The sequence below is a fragment of the Pleurodeles waltl genome, chromosome 1_2 (assembly GCF_031143425.1).
Source record: "Pleurodeles waltl isolate 20211129_DDA chromosome 1_2, aPleWal1.hap1.20221129, whole genome shotgun sequence".
Classification (NCBI taxonomy): domain Eukaryota; kingdom Metazoa; phylum Chordata; class Amphibia; order Caudata; family Salamandridae; genus Pleurodeles; species Pleurodeles waltl.
The window spans coordinates 1,230,412,760-1,230,431,438 of record NC_090437.1 but is presented as its reverse complement, the minus strand read 5'-3'; the positions used below and the strand labels follow the sequence as shown (position 1 = coordinate 1,230,431,438).

The following is an 18,679-nucleotide window of genomic DNA, read 5'->3' as shown; positions in this document are numbered from 1 at the left end:
CATCAAGTTCTACATGAAGAAAACCAAAGATATCCGCTCAGCAGCTTTGTCTCCTTTGGCTATCCAGGCAGGTGTTGCCCTCTAAGTACAGCGTTGTCCACTGTTTCTCAGCCTATATTACCTTTTGCCGCAAGAAATCGCTGACCCCCCTTCAAGATAGGGTGACTGCGCGTTCCACTGTAAGCGTGTCAGAAGTTGCTGCATTCTTTACGGGACTGCTTATACAGATAAATGCCACGCGGCTATGAGAAAGCACACGTTCACCAAGCACTACTTCCTACTTGAGTGCCTCCGCTGATTCAACAGTGTACCAAAAAGTCCTGGGCAATCTGTTTCAATTTTTTTTTCCAGTTCAATTTTATTAAGTACGCAGTTAATGAAAACTGTTGCTCTAAGTACGTACATAAAACCTTTAAAATCGAAACTTACAAAAAGGCACTTTGATGGGAGACGTTAATAAAAATATAGTGCAGAATGTAGCAAGTTGAAAGTTCCTCGTGCGACAACTTAGTCTGTTTCATTTTAAGTAAGCCTGATTACTGCTCATTGTGAATTATTGTGAAATTACATATATTCCTTACTGTTCTGATTCAAGCATATGAATCTATTAAAAATCCAGTTCTGGAGGGAAAAAAAACAGTAGACTTCAGGTCTCCAGCATTAGTAAACCTGATTGATTTGCCACACTTACACCTCATTGGCTGAAGTTTTCGTTGTTGCAGATGAGGTGTATGTGCTACTAAACAAACACTATTGTCAGGCTTATGGCCATTTCAATATTATTTATTGGTATTTTAAACAAAAGTACAGTGGATTCTCAGCCTGACACTATGGAACGAATAAAGCATGTGAGAGAAAGATAACCCCAGTGAAGAACTGGATTACACATAACTAGTTTTCTATCCCCCCGGAGAGGTTTTCCTCCACTAACTAACTCTGGAGACTAGTATCTGGCAGAACTGAGACTGGAACAGCCATGTCCCCCTAACTCCTTCCAAGCCAGCTATGTTGGTCCTGCAAAGAAAGACTGAATGCACAGTTCCCAAATCCAATGAGGAGAAACTGTAAAATCTACTTGCAGACATGCCGAAAGAGGCTTGAACTTGAAGACCTGTCTTTGTACCAGATTCAGTTTTGCAGGTTTAGGACCTATCCTGTTATCTCAGGAGAGAGAATGTGCTCTGCATTGCATCAGTAGTGGCATCATTGTCTGTATCATCCTCAGTATGTTTCTTATTAGTCATTACCATCTCTTTCTCTCGACTCGCCTTCTTCCCCACACATGCATGGAACATTTGAGTACTCATTAATCCAATAGATTGCAACAACAAGAACAGCAGATGTATTAACTGCATCCAAAACCTAAATGTATGTAGTCTCCTTTTCACAAAGGTGTTACAGAATGGAGTTGCAGAAGGTATGAGCATGTTGCACAAATGAAGAGCTTCTTCCTCTGGCTCTTTTTGGCATGGTAAATAGTTGAATTTTTTACTGAAGTGTATTTGCTGATATCTAACATAGAATTGGCTTCTTGAAATAGTTACGCGCTTCACCATTCACACAAGTTTTAAATGTAATCCTCACTTGAACCTAGTAGCCATTGGAACCTTCTCAGATTTGGAGTAGTGGGGGAATGGGGGGGAGGGGGGGGTCCCTCCAACCGGAACCTCATGCAAAGGTATCTTAATGATAGCAAACCTGCCATTCCTCTGTCATTTGAGTCTTTTATAGACCTTATAAGTAAACGGAAGAATGCAACACAGAAGAATGCACCTCTACAGCTTCAGATCTGTTTAGTGGGGAATAGAGCTAAAAGCTGCCTGTCGATGTGGGTCGGCCCCCCTCAAAATTGAGGATTTTTAGTGCAGAAGAGGGATGAGGTACTTGGATAGCCTAGGTCACTGGTGCACTGGATCGTGGTGAGTAAGGTCCTCATTAGTCTTGTAGGAACTTAACCTGATTCTGTCCAGATCGATACAGAAATCCTCTGCACCCAGGGCACATGCGACTTGAAGCTCCATTTTTGAAACTAGGCCAGAGTTCATTAGTGAAAAAAAAAGTGTTCCTGGGGACTTACCCATTTTGTCTTCCAAGGTTTTGACTGGGAATAGAATTTGTGGTGCTCTGGTGAACAAACTCTTCCCTCAACCAGGTCCCCTGATAACTTTTCCTATATCATGCCCTCCATACAGTTTTTGTTATCTTTTAAGTCCGTGATACCAGTTGATCTACATCCAAGACCCTCTTTTCCAGATGAGTCATGTTTTGCATTTTCTCTACTACATACTGCATGGGTCAGACCTTCCAGCAATGTCTGTGCACACATGACCGCTAAGGTGGCCTTCTCCAGGCCTGTCCCTGTTGGACCTTAAGCGGGCTGCTTGACAATTTATTGAACTCTAAAGCATCCTCAAATTTCTGTAAGTTGATTTAGAATGGACAAAACTTGTAATGTACGTAATTGTTTTAGTTGATGGTGCACTAACTCTTCCCATCTCTGTTTCCTAGGTCCAGGCTGCTCAATCTGAAGCTAAGATTGTAGCTCAGTATCATGAGCTAGTGGCTGCGGCCAGAGCAGAGTTTCAGCGAGAACTGGACAGTGTAACTCCGGATTTAACATCTGGGTGGAAAGGAAGAAGTAAGTCTATAGTAGCACATAAGTACACCTCTGAACTTTATTTTGCACATTGTTTTCATCGCATTTAAAAACAAACTCAACTTGATTGGCTGTGTGTCACATTAAATACTGTGTGTATGAGTCCCAAAGATTTTCTCCTAAGTAGTTGTCTTACTTCTGTCTTAGTTGTGAATTACACCTGAATCTCCAGGCAGAAGTGTGAGTTGCAAGTTCCTTTAGGCTTCTGTAGGAGAGTTTTAGCCGCAGCCTGCCCGAAAGTGCATCCACTGCCATGGTGGTAACATGGTGCTAACACCTTTGGCAAAAATACTCCTGCTCGGCCGGCGGACAGGTCTGCATTCTTTTGTGTTCTCCAGAAGCAGTCGTAGCGTAGTTTGGTTTGGGGAAAAGCCGGCCTGACACTGCTGGGAGGACTTGGACATTCACCGTGCATGGTGTCTGGAGAGCTACCCTAAAAAGGACAGTCCTGCTGAAACCATCTCCATCGGTCCTTACCTGGCAGTTACTCACCTCTAAATGAGACCGGGAAACCACCAGGTGCGCAGACGCTAAATCAGCCAAATGCGTTACCCTAGTGACCCCCTAAATAAGGTACTTGCTCATAGTTTGCAGGAGTAAGACGAGCTTACTCATGGTAAATGATTTTGAGATTAACAGCGCTTCTTTCTGAGTAAGCACATTTTGCTAAGACACAACTGCTCATAAAGATGTTGATTTGAAATCTGAAAAATAGAATATTAACGCTGCTGGAAGCTGAAGTGAATGATACCGCTCACACTTTTACTGGGGTTTTGGTTACTGTTGTGAATAATGAAAGCAACTGGATAGTGTGAAGGTGACCATTGGAGAGATCATTCAAGTCTTTAATTCTTACTAACAAACAGCGTGATGAAGGAAAGGTAATGTGAAGCTATTGCTAGGGAAGGTATTCTTGTCACACACCATGGATGCCTGGAGTCTGTCTGAAGACACTGCCAGTGGTGGATCTGCTACAACATCTGTTGCTTTGATGTTTTATAATTAGATCATGCGGTTACTTTTTGATTTATCTGATATGACACTTTCATAAATTCACATGCTTGAAGCATTCCGTCTCATCCAGCAGGGGATACTCTGGTACATTTAAAAAGCAATGAACATTGTTGAAACGCCCATAGGGTTAAACAGTTGTGTTTGTTTAGTAACATATTTGTCCTATTTTGAATGACTCTTTGGCCATTGAGGAGAATGTGCTCAGCACCATAGCTCAGATTTCTACCATACACCATATAGAGTGGTGTTCCCAGTCAGAGCTGTGCGCTATCTGGACATATTCTTTGCATTTGACTGGATTTGTATTTCCTTCAACTCCCCCTGGCACTTTTCCATTCCTAGCTTTAGCTGCGCTGTACAGTGAGCTGGCTCAGGGGTTATTTCATATTTTTTTTTTCCCAGAGGAAAATTGTAACTTCCACGACAAAAAGAAGAGATGGCTTGGTAATTTTGTGAAGTGTGAAAAGTCATGCTGATGACAACAGAACAGTGAATGTACTGCTTGCCCACAAGCACAAAGCATTATGCTGTGACATCTTCAAAATGCCTACTTCAAAAACGTCAGGATAGAGCAAGGAGGCTGGCCCTGTTTCTTCAAGAGAGGACAAATGATTCTGCATCGTAGGATGTTCATTGATAGCCATAAATGGTTGAGTTATTTTCCACTGCCTGCGTGGACTCTGTGCTTTGGTGATATTACACAGGGTGTCAAGAATCCATTTGTTCATAGGCTAAAAAAGAGCTCCATGAAAAACAGTCTGGTTTTCTAACCGGTTCACCCTGAATCATTTTAAAAATAGATGTCAAAATATTGGGTGCAAAGGCGGGTTAAAAATAAAAAACTGTTAAACAATGTAACTTTATAGACTTTATGTGAAAGGGTGAAAAGAGTCCTGTCCCTTTAAGAACTCCAGATGGCCCCTCTACTCGTGATGTTTCCTTTAAAGTCGAACATCAAATAACTCTGCGTGCAAGTAGAATATTGTAACATTTTTCAGCAGACGGAAAATTATTTTTCGCTATAAAAATAAATGTAATCACTGTTTTTTAAATAGCTGATGGAAATAGCTAAGAATGGGTAAGAATTATAACTCTATTTTTCGTAACAAGTTCAATTGTAAAAGAAAACGATAAACAGAATAGATGGGAAAATTAATCTGATGGCATTAAACTGAATAAATCTGCTTCATTAAGGCAGCCAGACATGACATGCAGCCCAGAACGCGCTACACTGACAGTTACAATCTCAAGTATATTTTCATCATGGAACCTGAAACACTTCTCTCTTCTCTTGACTCTTTTGATTTTGAAAATAATGTTTTTGAAAGTGGTGGGAGCTAAGCTAGCCCGAGTCAGATCACAGCACTTGTGAGCTAGCTCACAGTAGGTAAGCTGTGTTGCTGAGAATGTTATCCCTGTAACAATGAACCTACAGGTTTAATGCTGGTGTAACGTTCTGAGTTTTTCTGAAACCCTGGATTTGACGTGCCTAATCTTGCGACCTGTCTGTGATGGAGCTCCGAGAATGTGAGGAGGTCAAACAAATGATGAGCTAGGGAACTGATGGTTGAGCCAAAAACAGTGGCACTCGTGCCCCAGGGAGGCGTCCCTAATAGAAGGGACAGCAGCCAAACCAGGGCTAGCAGCAACCGAGCTGTCGCTGTGGCAGAGTATGACCGAGTACTCAACAGGCGCAGGTGACGCGTGTGGCGGTCTGAATCGGCTGCAGTGTACAAGAGATCACTCTTGCATAGTGGTGAGCGTTGTGCTTTAAATAAAACACAGGCATTAGTAGAAGGAAAAAAGCACAAATTAAACAGTAGGGCTCATGATCGTGCAGTGAATAATGCAGCAAATACTGGGACGTTGATTTTTGTGCTGAAGTTGTGGAACGATTGGAAGGACAAAATGGAGACTGAAAGGTTTAAGCTCTAACTGAATTATTCCTTCAATTGAACACTGCTCTGCCACAGCAGAAAATTAAAAACATATAGTAAGGTCTATGTCTTATCACTAAACAACTGTACTCTAGTGGATGGTTGATCGACCAACCTTGGTCATTAAAGCGGGCCTCATGATATGGAGGAACAGAGGAGCAATGATTGTTGTTAGGCTACCGGACCCTAGTGAGAGAGATTATGATACGGTCTGGGTGCAAAAAAGAGGTACTCACGGGGGGAGGGCGGGGGGGGGTGCACTGCTTTTTATGTCCGGAGGTGCAGAAAGGAGCAGCCTTGTGGGAAGTGGGACCAGTTCTTACCCACAGTGTTCATTGCCTGAGCACACTCATTGAAGGTGTGCTTCTTACCCATTATTTTACTTGTCACTCACACATTCTATACTCATTAATGATGGTTGTGTCATGTCATTGAAGATTTACTTAAATGCGATCATAAAGATGCAAACTAATTTGAATTGCTGACGTGTGGCGAATATCCTGGTTTGGGTTCTGAGGTATGGTTAGTGACCATAAGCTAGTTTGTTATTATGAACTGGTGGCTCCTATTATGGGTCTATACCCTGCTTCCTACTGTTTGTTTAAACTGCTAATGAAGTGATTAAAATATGTTTTTTGGGTCACATGATATCTCCTATATCTTTACGTTTTTCACTTAATACTTTTTTTTTTTTTTTTTTTTAACGCCCTGAGCCTTTTTTTCATTGTCACTGTGGCAGCATTACGATGCAACATACATCCACTCTTGTGCTGATATGTCCTTTTAAAGCTAGCCATATTATTTATCTGTCTTTTAAGATGGTTAAACTGTAGCAGCTAATTTGGGCAAAAGATCTAATTTAAAAGACTTTGAAATACTTGGGTACTCTTGGGTAAGGCTGCCTGAGACATCCATATGTTTTTGGGAGTTTTATGTTAACTGCAGTTTCTCTAAAAAAGCGTTTCTCTTGAGAGTACTGCGTTAATTCTTTTTCCAGAGTAATTGGCCTTGGCAGCTCTTTTGACATAGTTTCGACATCTAGGGTCCTGGTTGACATCCTAGTGGGGCATAGGTGTTCATCAGCCCGTCCTAATCTGCTTCTTTGGTTCGACATCTAGCCCCATTTACCCATACGTTTATTTTTTTAGCTTCACCTCCCAGAGTCCATCCTTGGGAACATTGACATTATTGAAACTTCCTTTCTCTAAAGAAACTATGGAGATCTTCAAGAAGCCACTGCACCTGCTTCTCCAAAGCAGTGTGTGGATTTGCAATACAGCAAATACCCAACAATAACTCTGTGCCCAGGATTCTGTCTGATAAAAACAATAGAATATTTCTTGATATGTACATGTTTCTTGGAATGCATATTCTAGTATATTATTCATATACAAAAACATGAAATAAACGAAAAACATGCCAGTGCAAGGCAGCGATCTTTTTTTTTTTAATATCAAGTAATCAAATTATTCACCACGTATATTTAACTGGAAACGTTTGCCATTTTTAACAATAAAACTGAAAGAAAAGAAAAGTAGCCTCTGGCAGAGTTGTGTGCAGTCAAACTGAGACTACGCCTTCAATAATTCTAGCATCTACTAGTTTCCCATTGGGCTCTAGAGGATCAGCTACATCGTTTTCTAGCTCCCAGAGAAAGATCTCCAAACACAGCAGACTTTCACAGGGCACTGTTTTTATGACTAAGAAATATACATGTTCACTCAAAAGCACAAGTTTGAAATGATGAATCTTCATGGAATATGAGATGTAATAAACATTCTAACCTCTGAGGGATTATTTAGTCACCCTGGAGCCAGATAACTCGGACTGAACAATAGACCTTGACCATAATGCTAACTAATAAAACTGTGACCCAGGGTTTTCCTTTATTACCTACCGTACACCCCATGCCGAGTGCCTCGTCTGTGATAATCGTATGATCAAAACACAGCAAGTATTCTATTTCCTGATTATTCTCCTAAATGATGTGCAGTGTATCATGTTGATAACTACTGTACCAAAGTTCATTACTGTTTGCTTTTTCTCCGTAAGAATAGACTCCAACACCAGCCAGTGAGTGTTTGTGCATTCAAAACCCTCTCCCCCTCAGCTGAGGCTTCAGTACCCCAGAAATTCAACTTCAAAATCTCCTTCTGAGATTCATCTTAAATTTAAACGCTGCCATATTGACCGTGACACCTCTGTCAGATGATCCAACCACTAACGACCTCTCCAACAGATTATTCCGGCTGTCCTAGTCTAGTTTGCACCTGTTCAATCACAGATTAAGCTTCATCCACCGTTGCTGACAAAACTGGTTCTGCTGAAAACACTGTCTAAAACATGTTCTGTTGACAATTTGACACGAAGCCTGCTGTTCTGTTGACAATTGCTGTACCTTCATTGTCACCACCCTCAGCGATTCCTGAAAGGAAGGCTGCTCTTGACAAAGATGTCTTTGGTCCACCACCCAGCAAGGTATGTTCTCAATTACCTGCGAAGTTCCTTGACATTCAGGGTGAGTCCCATGACGAGGGACTATTTGGTACTGCAACCAGCTGTGTTCAAATGACTGTGTGAAATGCCAGGAGTAGAGGATAATGATGATGCTATTGGCACTGTCTACATGAAGAAAGCGGATGCAGGTTCAATGAAGAGGAACATTTAATTGGGGTTATGACACCCTGTCTCTAGTGGGCAGTGGTGTGAAACCTGTTCAAGTAGGGACAGCTAACATAACCTCTGCCCTCACCACTTGGTAGCTTGGCTCAAGCAGTCAGACATATCTCAGAGGTAATATGTAAAGTATTTGTGTACCCACCATTACCTCCACACTCCACACACCTCCACACTCCGCCTCCACACTTCACACACCTCCACACGCCACACTCCACCACCACACTTCACACACCTCCACACTCCACACACCTCCACACTCCACCTCCACACGCCACACTCCACCACCACACTTCACACACCTCCACACTCCACCTCCACACACCACCTCCACACACCACCACTCTCTGCACTCCACACACCTCCACGCACCACCACTCTGCGCTCCACACACCTCCACACTCCACACAAGTTTAGAAAAATAGCCAACATTTATCCGAATAAAACAATACTAAAACGAAAAAAAACTAACATGCACAAGCATAGATATGAATTCTTAAAGATAAAACTTACTATAGTGCTTAGAAACACCATAGCTCCAACTGGGGATATCACAACATCTTGAGAGAATTGTTACCAACTGTCTGACACCACTCAAGAGGGTATGCAGGCCTGTAATAGAGTTGCATGGACCCCCAGTACTGTACCTTTGAAAACAATTGTAGAAAGCCTGCTTGGTGTGTGGTGAGCACCTGTGTTATCACCCTATATCAGGTATCCCCTATTAGTGAGGTGTAGTCAATGTCTAGAAAGCCAGGTAGCTGCGGATAAGCAACCAAGGCTTATCTAGGAGACATGCAAAGCTCATGCAATACCACTTCATACACATATGAAAGAACCACACAGTGTTATAAAAATAAAGGTACTTTATTTTAGTGACACCAATAATGTATAGGCAATACTCTGTTAGCAGGTGAGTAAACACACTATTATATACACCTTAGTAATCAGGAATGGGCATAGAAAGACATAAAAAACAGTGAAATAAAAGTAAACAATTGAGACCCTAACGGGAGACCAAACCATACACTAAAAAAATGGAATGTGAAAGTCAGACCCCCAGTCAGGTAAGTGGAATCTGTAGAGGGGAGCTGGAGGAACTAGGAACCCCAAAAGGTAAGTACCAGAGTGCCCCCCAGTGACCAGGAGAGAAGAGGTTAGTGCCTGTTTTTTCCCAAAGCCACAGAGAAACTTTGTGAAAGGACTGTGCAGGACCCAAGCAAGACTGCAAGAAACAGACGATGGATCCAGACAGAAGAGGACCTGCACATGAAGGGGACCAAGTCCAGTTCCAGTTGGAATGTTTGGTTGAGGTAGGAGCCACCACCCACCCTTTTCGTGATGCAGGACCAGGTCGACGGCGAGGACCAGGAGTCTGTTATGCAGCAGAGGAAGCATTCTAGAAATTATGCAGTTGATGTCCCACGTCGGAAGAAGAGTTGGAGTCCACCAGTGGTGTGGAAAAACCACCAACAAGCCTTGGCAAAGGCAAGAGTTGCAGAGGAGAAGTTGCAGTGCTGCTTGGGACCAGGAAGGGCCAACGGGACTCAACCCAAGAAGGGGAGTTCCAGGTGACCCCCTCCCCCATTCAGCCAGGAGAGCAAGGAATCGTGGATGCAGCCCCCACAGGCAACTTGCAGGCACAGATTCGCAGTGAGGCCCACTCAGCACACCTGGAAAGGAGTCCCACGTCACTGAAGCAGCAGGCAGGAGACCACGCGTTGCAGTGAAGAGTGCTGGAGGCCGGGCCTACACGGAGCCTGAAGAACCTTTGAAAGGAGATACAAGCAGCCTTGGTAGCTGCAAGATTCGCAGTACACAGGGGTACTGTTAGAAATGGGGTCTTTGGTTCGCAGTCAGGTTACCCCCTGTCCAAGCAAGGACCCTCACCTTAGTCAGGGTAAGTCACACACAATCCAAATTATCCTGTGCCCACCCTCTGGTAGCTTGGCACTGAGCAGTCAGGCTTAACTTAGAAGGCAATGTGTAAAGTATTTGTGTAATAAATCATACAATAACACAATATAGCACCACAAAAATACACCACACAGTGTTTAGAAAAATATATAATATTTATCTGGATATTTTCAGGTCAAAACGATCAAAGATGCAATATGAAAATGTAAAGATATCACTGGAAAGTGATATAAAGTGTCTTAAGTCTTTAAAAAGCAAACCAAGTCTCTTTCAAGCACAAAGTACCTGGTTTGGAGTGAAAAATCTCTGCAAAGGGCCACAGAGGAGGAGATGCGTGGAAAAATGGTGTGTGTTAGTTTCGCCCCTTCACACACGGACTTATGTTGTTATTTTTCACACGGGTAAGACGTTGCGTTGATTTCCGGTGCGCGGACAGGTCTCCTCTGTGGGTCGTGGGGTTTTCAGACGCCCAGGGTCTGTGCGTGGAATCCTGGGCTTGTAGTCCAGCTGCGTGTCGTTCCGGTGGGCTGTGCGTGGAATTTTCTTCCTCACGGCAGGCGCTGCGTCGATTTCCCCTCTGGGAGTCGGGCGGCGTTGTCCAGGCGGCCCGTGTGTCGAAGTTCCAGTCGCACCGCAGGCGCAGCGTCGTTCTTTTCCTCGGGAAGTCGAGCAGCGTCTTTCCGGTTCGACGTGCAGTGAATTATTCACCGCGGAACAAGCTGTGTGTCGAATGTTTTGCCGCACAAGGAGTCCAGTTGAAAGAGAGAAGTCTTTTTGGTCCTGAGACCTCAGAGAACACGAGGCAAGCTCTTTCCAAGCCCATGGAGAGCACTTCTGCAGCAGGGCAACAGCAAGGCAGCAGTCCTCTGTAGAAAGCAGTCAGGTGAGTCCTTTAGGCAGCCAGGCAGTTCTTCTTATCAGGGTGCAGGTTCTGGTTCAGGTTTCTTCTCCAGGAAGTGTCTGAGGTGATAGGGTAGAGTCCCTTCTTTATACCTAAATGTGCCTTTGGAGTGGGGGAGACTGCAAAGAGTGGCTTAGAATTGCACCAGGTCCCCTTTCAGTTCAATCCTGTCTGCCAGGGTCCCAGTAGGGGGTGTGGAAGTCCTTTGTGTGAGAGCAGGCCCTCCACCCTCCCAGTCCAGGAAGACCCATTCAAAATGCAGATGTATGCAAGTGAGGCTGAGTACCCTGTGTTTGGGGTGTGTCTCAGTGAATGCACAAGGCGCTGTCAACTAAACCCAGCCAGGCGTGGATTGTAAGGCACAGAAAGATTTAAGTGCAGAGAAATGCTCACTTTCTAAAAGTGGCATTTCTACAATAGTAATATTAAATCCAACTTCACCAGTCAGCAGGATTTTGTATTACTATTCTGGCCATACTAAATATGACCTTCCTACTTTCAGATCAGCAGCTACCACTTCAATAATGTATGAGGGCAACCCCAATGCTAGCCTATGAAGGGAGCAGGCCTCACAGTAGTGTAAAAACGAATTTAGGAGTTTTACACTACCAGGACATGTAAACCACACAGGTACATGTCCTGCCTTTTACCCACACAGCACCCTGCTCGAGGAGTTACCTAGGGCACACATTAGAGGTGACTTAGATGTAGAAAAAGGGGAGTTTTGTAGAAAGAGGGGAGTTTTAGGCTTGGCAAGTACTTTTAAATGCCAAGTCGAAGTGGCCGTGAAACTGCACAAACAGGCCTTGCAATGGCAGGCCTGAGACAAGGTTAAGGGGCTACTTAAGTGGGTGGCACAACCAGTGCTGCAGGCCCACTAGTAGCATTTAATCTACAGGCCCTTGGCACATACAGTGCACATTACTAGGGACTTATAAGTAAATTAAATATGCCAATCATGGATAAACCAATCAACAGTACAATTTACACAGAGAGCATATGCACTTTAGCACTGGTTAGCAGTGGTAAAGTGCCCAGAGTTCAAAAGCCAACAACAACAGGTCAGAAAAAATAGGAGGAAGGAGGCAAAAGTTTGGGGATGACCCTGTAAAAAGGGCCAGGTCCAACAGGTACCGTCCTGCAAGGAGAGGCAAAGACTCACCACCGCCAAAGTTGGACAGCTGGTAGAGGGGTCCAAGGGGACCACTCAAGACTACCACCTGTGTTGCTGGATCCACACAGAGTTGCAGGATAGATGACCCACGCCGGTCGTCATTGCAGTTGGTGCCTGCGGATGCAGGGGAGTGACTCCTTCACTTCAAGGGAGATTCCTTCTTGAGCCTTGGTGCAGACTGAAGACTTGCCACCCTCAGAAGATGCACAGCTGGAGAAATGTTGCAGTTGCTCGAAGGAGCCATAGAAACAATGTTGCAGAGCGAAGTCCTCGCTGGAGCTGCAGATTGTAGGTTCCTGTGGAGTCCAGTTGTGGTTCTAGTGGCCAGAAGTCAAAGTAAACGTTGCAGAGGAGGCCTACTGAAATCTTGCACTTTGAATCTGAGGACCAGACCAAGAGGGAGACCCTATATAGCCCTAAAAGAGGGATTGGTCACCTAGCAGTGTGACCACCTATCTGGAGGGAGCTGTGACATCACCTGCCTGACCTGGCCACTCAGATGCTCCAAGAGGCCTCTGCCTACCTTGGATTCAATATGGCAGAATCAAGTGGCCACCTGGAGAAACTCTGGACAACACACCTGGGGTAGTGATGGGCAGGGGAATGGTTACTCCCCTTCCATTGTCCAGTTTCGTTCCAGAGCAGGGACTGGAGGTCCCTGAACCGGTGCACACTGGTTTATGCAAGGAGGGCACCAAGTGTTGCCACCCTCCCCCAAAGGAAATCCTTTGTTCTGCCTTCCTGGGCTGTTAAAGCAGAAGGAGGGTAGAAACCTGTCTGTAGGGTGGCAGCAGCGAGGGCTGCTAGGGAAAACCCTGTAAACTGGTAGGAGCAAAGCTAGGGGTCCTCTAAGAAGCTCCCAGAGTGCATGGAATCGCACAACCAATACTGGCAACAGTATTGAGGTATGATTCCGACATGTTTGATACCAAACATGCCTAGGTTCAGGGTTTACCATTATGTAGCTGGACATAGGTAGTGACCTATGTCCAGTACACAGCTAACATGGTTTCTCTTCACTCACGAAGTTCAGGAAAATTGAGCTGGAGTTCGTCGGGGCACCTCTGCTCATGCAGGGGTTCCCTCACACAGGTACTTGCACCCTGCCCTCTGGGCTATAAAGGCCCCACAAGGATTGATTTACAGTGACCTGGTACAGTGATCTATAGTGAAAGGGTGCATGCACCTTTTTACACAGGCTGCAATGGCAGGCCCGCAGACCTATTTTGCATGGGCTCCCCTGGGTGGCATAATACATGCTGCAGCCCATGGGGAACCCCTGGTGCCTCAATGCCCTGGGTACCTAGGTACCATATACTAGGGACTTACATGGGGCACCATTATGCCAATTGTGGGGTGTACTTAGTCAGGGACAACCAAATTTAGAGGGAGAGAGCAGTCACTGTGATCCTGGTTAGCAGGGTCCCTGTGAACTCAGTCAAAACACACTGACAGCAGTCAAAAAGTGGGGGTAACCATGCCAAAAAAAGTGTGCTTTCCTACAACGATTAAACAAAGATGTTGCACGGAGTCGGGGAGGTGAGGTGTCGCCAGAGCTGGTGTGGCTTCAGTTCCTTGCTGCTACTCGGGAGCTGAGGCATCGGTTCCTTACTGCTCAGCAGGGAAAGTGATGCGTTGGTTCCTTACGGTTGCAGGAGAGGTGAGGTGGCATCTGTGATGAGGCATCATTTCCTTATGATCCGGCAGGGTCGATGAATCCAGCAGGTCAAGATGCAACGCGTTGACTTCGCAGTGTCATTATCACACCACAGGGCCACAGGTCCTGCCGCAGAGTCAGGTGTCCTGGATGTCAGGTACATGGCACTGTGGCAGGAGTTCGGAGGCGCTGCAGTGGTGCCGGGCCTGCGTTGTCAGTCGCAGTAGTAGACTCAGCAGGGACCACAGCTCCAGTGCAGATAGCGGCGTTGGTTCCGTAGTCGCTGTAGAGTCAATGTACTTGGTTTCACCAGAACTCACTTCCAAGGGCCCAGAGGCTGGATTTGGCATCACTTGGCAAATCAGGACTTTCAGCAAGAAAGCCCAGGTGCCAGCAGATGAAGTCTTTGATGTCACTGAGACTTCTAACAGGAGGCAAGCTCAGTCCAAGCCCTTGGAGAACCTTTGGAAGAAGGATGTAGAAAGCAAAGTCCAGTCCTTTTATTCCTAAGACAGTAGCAGCAAGCATCAGGCCAGCACAGCAAAACAACAGGCAGAATGGCAGTCCATCCTATAGCATCCAGCTCTTCTCCCTGGCAGAATGTCCTCAGTCCAAAAGGATTCTAAAGTTGTGAGCTCAGGGGGTCCAATACGTATACTCCTTTCTGTCTTTGAAGTAAGTGAACTTCAAAGGAAAGTTTTGTAGTGTAGTACCCTGACCCCAGACACACTCCAGGGGGTTAGAGACTGCTTTGTGTGAGTAAAGGCACAGCCCTTTTCAGGTGAAAGCGTCCGCTCCTCCCACCACTGTAGCCCACGAATACCCATCAGGATATTGGGAGAACACCTCACCTCCCTTTTTTAACTGTCTAGAGTGAATTCACAAACAGCCTAACTTTCACCCTGCCCCAGACGTGTAATCCAGCAGACAGGCAAAGGTACAAAATGGTTAAGCAAGAAAATGCCCACTTTCTGAAAATTGAATTTTCATCCGTACAGTTTAAAAAAACAACTTCACCGAAAGATGTACTTTTAAATTATTGTGAGATCAGAGACCCAAAACTCCATATCGCTATCTGCTCCCAGTGGAAAAACGCGCTTAAGATATTTCAAGGCAATCTCCATGTTAACCTATGAAAGAGATAGGTCTTACAATAGTGAAACCCAAATTTAGCAGTTTTTCACTATCAGGACATGTAAAACACACCAATACATGTCCTACCTCTTAAATACACAAACACACTGCACCCTGCCCATGGGGCTGGCTTGGGCCTACCTTAGGGGTGACTATCATATAGTAAAAGGGAAGGTTTGGGCCTCACAAGTGGGTACACTTGTCAGGTCGTACTGGCAGTTTAAAACTGACCACACTGACACTGCAGTGGCAGGTTTGAGACCTGTTTACAGGGCTACTTATGTGGGTGGCACAATTAGTGATGCAGGGCCACCAGTAGCATTTGATTTACAGTCCCTGGGCACACATAGTGCACTTTACTAAGGACTTGCTAGTAAGTCAGATATGCAATCATAGATAAACCAATCACCAATACAATTTTGACAGAGAGCATATGCACTTTAGCGCTGGTTAGCAGTGGTAAAGTGCCCAAAGTCCTAAAGCCAACCAAAACAAGTCAGGAAAAATGGGAGGAAAAAGGCAAAAAGAACGAAGAAAACCCTGTAAAAAGGGCCAGGACCAACACACCTCTCATAACGACAGACAATATGATGGGGACTATCGAATCAGGAACCACCAAAGTTTAGGGTATGTAAACTTTCTTAATGATGTTTGTGTAGTATTCAGCGCTACTGTGTGTAGTAATCACTGCAGTCTTATTTTGATGTATGTTCTTTATTTAGCAGCCCCAGACAACATTGTACAGGCAGAGGATCCTTCACCACCAGCTTCCTCCACTCCAACTGCCACCCATAGAATTCCCCACACCAAAGGTTCTAATGTTACATCATAGCACAAGACTGTGCTAATCTATCAATATACATAAGTGTAAAGAATTACATACATTACCTATGTTACAACACATCTTCCCTTTTTATATTTAAAAATAAATAAATAATAATAATAGTAGAACTTCCATACACGTATATCTTATCACATAAATACACTACAAGCAAGTTACACATTTTCTTTTTAAATTCATACAGGTTGATAAAAACAGAAATGTAAAAAAAAAAAATCTAACAGAAACAAACATTATATTTTTCCATTAAACTGTATCAATACATACAAAGTCATCAAACATATTTGGTTTGGAACTAATCCTACCGCGTCATTAGTGAAGGCGGCGGCACCAAACGGGGCAGGAGCCCTTTAAAAACTGCTACGTGCTCCTGCAACCGCGGGACGCGCGCGGGCGGCGCCCGTCATCGCCCGTTAGAGGCTGGGCTGGGCCACCCCTCTTTAATCTGCAGTGAATGGTGACTATTTATACATTTATTATATATTGGGGATCATTTTGGAGCCTTCTTAGTGGATCTAGTGGGTTTCTAATATTTTAAATTTTATAGTCTGTTATCTCGTTATTGAAGCATTTTGTTAAAATGGGCAGGAAAAGAGGTCCATTAACTGGGCCCATGGGAGGGGGCGGTGGCGGCAGTAGACAGGGAAGTGGTACCACCACATTGGACTCCTTCCTTGCAAGAGCTGTCGGGGTCGTAACAAAGGAGATTGATCTGGCAGAAAGGAGGTTATCCATGGAACTGGAGGACTGGCGTCTGGCCCCAATAGATAGTGGTCCTCGTGAGGTTGTGGATGTGGAGGTAACTTATCCGGTGGGAGACCAAGGTACTGTTATGGTTGATGTTGAACCTGCTCAAATTGAGCTAATAGAGACTACAGAGGGTTCTGGTGGCCAAGGCCCTTCCAGAAGAAGTAAAAGACTTTTATTATCTTCTCCCCCGGCCTGCCCCCTGGATAAATGTAGCCCCCCCCCCGAGAAAAAAAAAGGTCTTAAAGAAATCGATTCCCAAGTCGAAAACATCCCCCTTGGAACTTCCTAAGGGTACGAGTAATGACCCTGCACCTTGCCAGCAGCTGGGTTGTGATGTTACTAATTTACTGTAAAAATTTCGTGAAATGATCCAGGAGATTTTATCCCCGTTGTGGCGAAACTATTGGCCATAGAAAAGGCAGTTTCTCTGATATCTGTGCAAGGAAGTCAGGGGAGGCATTGTGTAGGTGGATGTGTGGCCCCAACCAGGCGATCCCATCCTTGTGAGGAGTTGCTCCTGCCGGAGGGCGTTGCAGGGCCATTGGGGCCTCTGGGAAAATCATCTCAGCTATTGGTTAATTCTGGAAATTCTGGGGGTCAGGGCGCTCATGCTGAAGTTGCGCCGGCTGCACCGACTTCTATATTAAGGGCAGATAGGACTGTCAATAGGCCTAGCTGTAGTAGACAGCCTGATCCTGAAATTGTGGTAGCGGGGGGGCTGACCAACAGCTGGTTGGGAATAATCTGAATCTCCCGACGGCCAGGCCTGCATTGACCTGTTTGGATCTCCCCCCAGCTTGTGCCCCCTGTGTGGTGGTATTGACGAATGTACCTGCTCTTGCCCCTGGGGTAACTGAGTCCACGGCCCAACTCACAAACAAGGCTGGATATTGGTTGAGTAAGAACTGTGATTTCTCATGTAAGGATTTCAATGATATTCTGTTTGCCAGAAGAATTGGATGGGTTGGGCCCAAAAATAAAGTGGGGGATGAAGATTGTGTTATTATAAATGTTAGATACCCTGCCCTGAGTCAAAGGCTCCTTTCTACCTACCACCCTGCTGTTTTTAGACCTGGTACAATTGGTATGGTCCCTTTGGGCTATTTTTATGACCACATGCGATTGAGTGCCGGGGTGTTTCCAGGTTCTGGTAGGTTTCCCCCCTGGTCAGAATAATCACCAGGCAACCAACAGAAGAACTGTCACTAACAGTAATTTATCCTTGGAAGGGGTGGACTGACAATGCGCCAAGACCCTGGCTATACGGGAAGAGGTGCCCCCACAGTGTAAACTTCTCATGGAATATTGCGGGCTATGATGCCAAGTTATCTGATCAGGCGTGGATTAGGTGTGTGACTAATTTTGATGTGATCATGCTTCAGGAAACCTGGTCAGAGGGGTTGTCTGTGTGGGATGGGTATAATAGATTTGCAATTCCAGCTGTGAAGTCTCTTGGTGGCCGCTCAAAAGGTGGCTTGGTTACCCTAATCCGCCTATCTAAGATAGTGGGTGCTTTTCAAATTAACTTCAATCACCAAGGTATATTGCTGGTATGGGTAATTTTCTCTAATAATTTGAATATTTTACTGGTTAACTTTTATAACGCTGTGTGGGATATGGGATGCCAAATTGGGGCCCTGTTTTCCGTTCTTCAGGTTTTGAAATACAGAATGGAGGAGATGGGGTTAGAATTCTGTGCTATTGTCTCTGGAGACTTTAATGCTAAGCTGGGAGGCTCAGTACTGTGGTTAATCCCTTTATCTTTGACTGCGAGGATCATTCAGTGGATGGCCTGCAGGATTCCAGAGGCAGGGTTCTAATCAAGGAACTCAGGAAGATGGGCCTTCTGAATGTGTGTGAAGCTGTAGGCACTCATCAACTCCCAACCTATGTGGGAAGAGGATCTGAATCCACTATTGACTATATCTTTATGTCTCCACCTAAGAAAGACCTGGTGACTCGGGGGGAGGTGCTGGGGGAGAGTTTCAGTGATCATAATCCCCTTATAGTATCCTTTAAACT

At 44.9% G+C, this 18,679-nt stretch overlaps 1 protein-coding gene across 2 annotated transcripts in view; it reads left to right on the top strand.

Moving 5' to 3' along the window:
* The window catches only part of IMMT (inner membrane mitochondrial protein), a 300,472-nt gene that overhangs the window by 149,618 nt on the left and 132,175 nt on the right, over positions 1-18,679 (top strand). For both annotated transcript variants that reach the window (XM_069204323.1, XM_069204314.1), the window contains one exon: positions 2,509-2,638. In XM_069204323.1, coding sequence (XP_069060424.1) covers positions 2,509-2,638 — 130 coding nt within the window. The remainder of the gene's footprint in view (positions 1-2,508; positions 2,639-18,679) is intronic.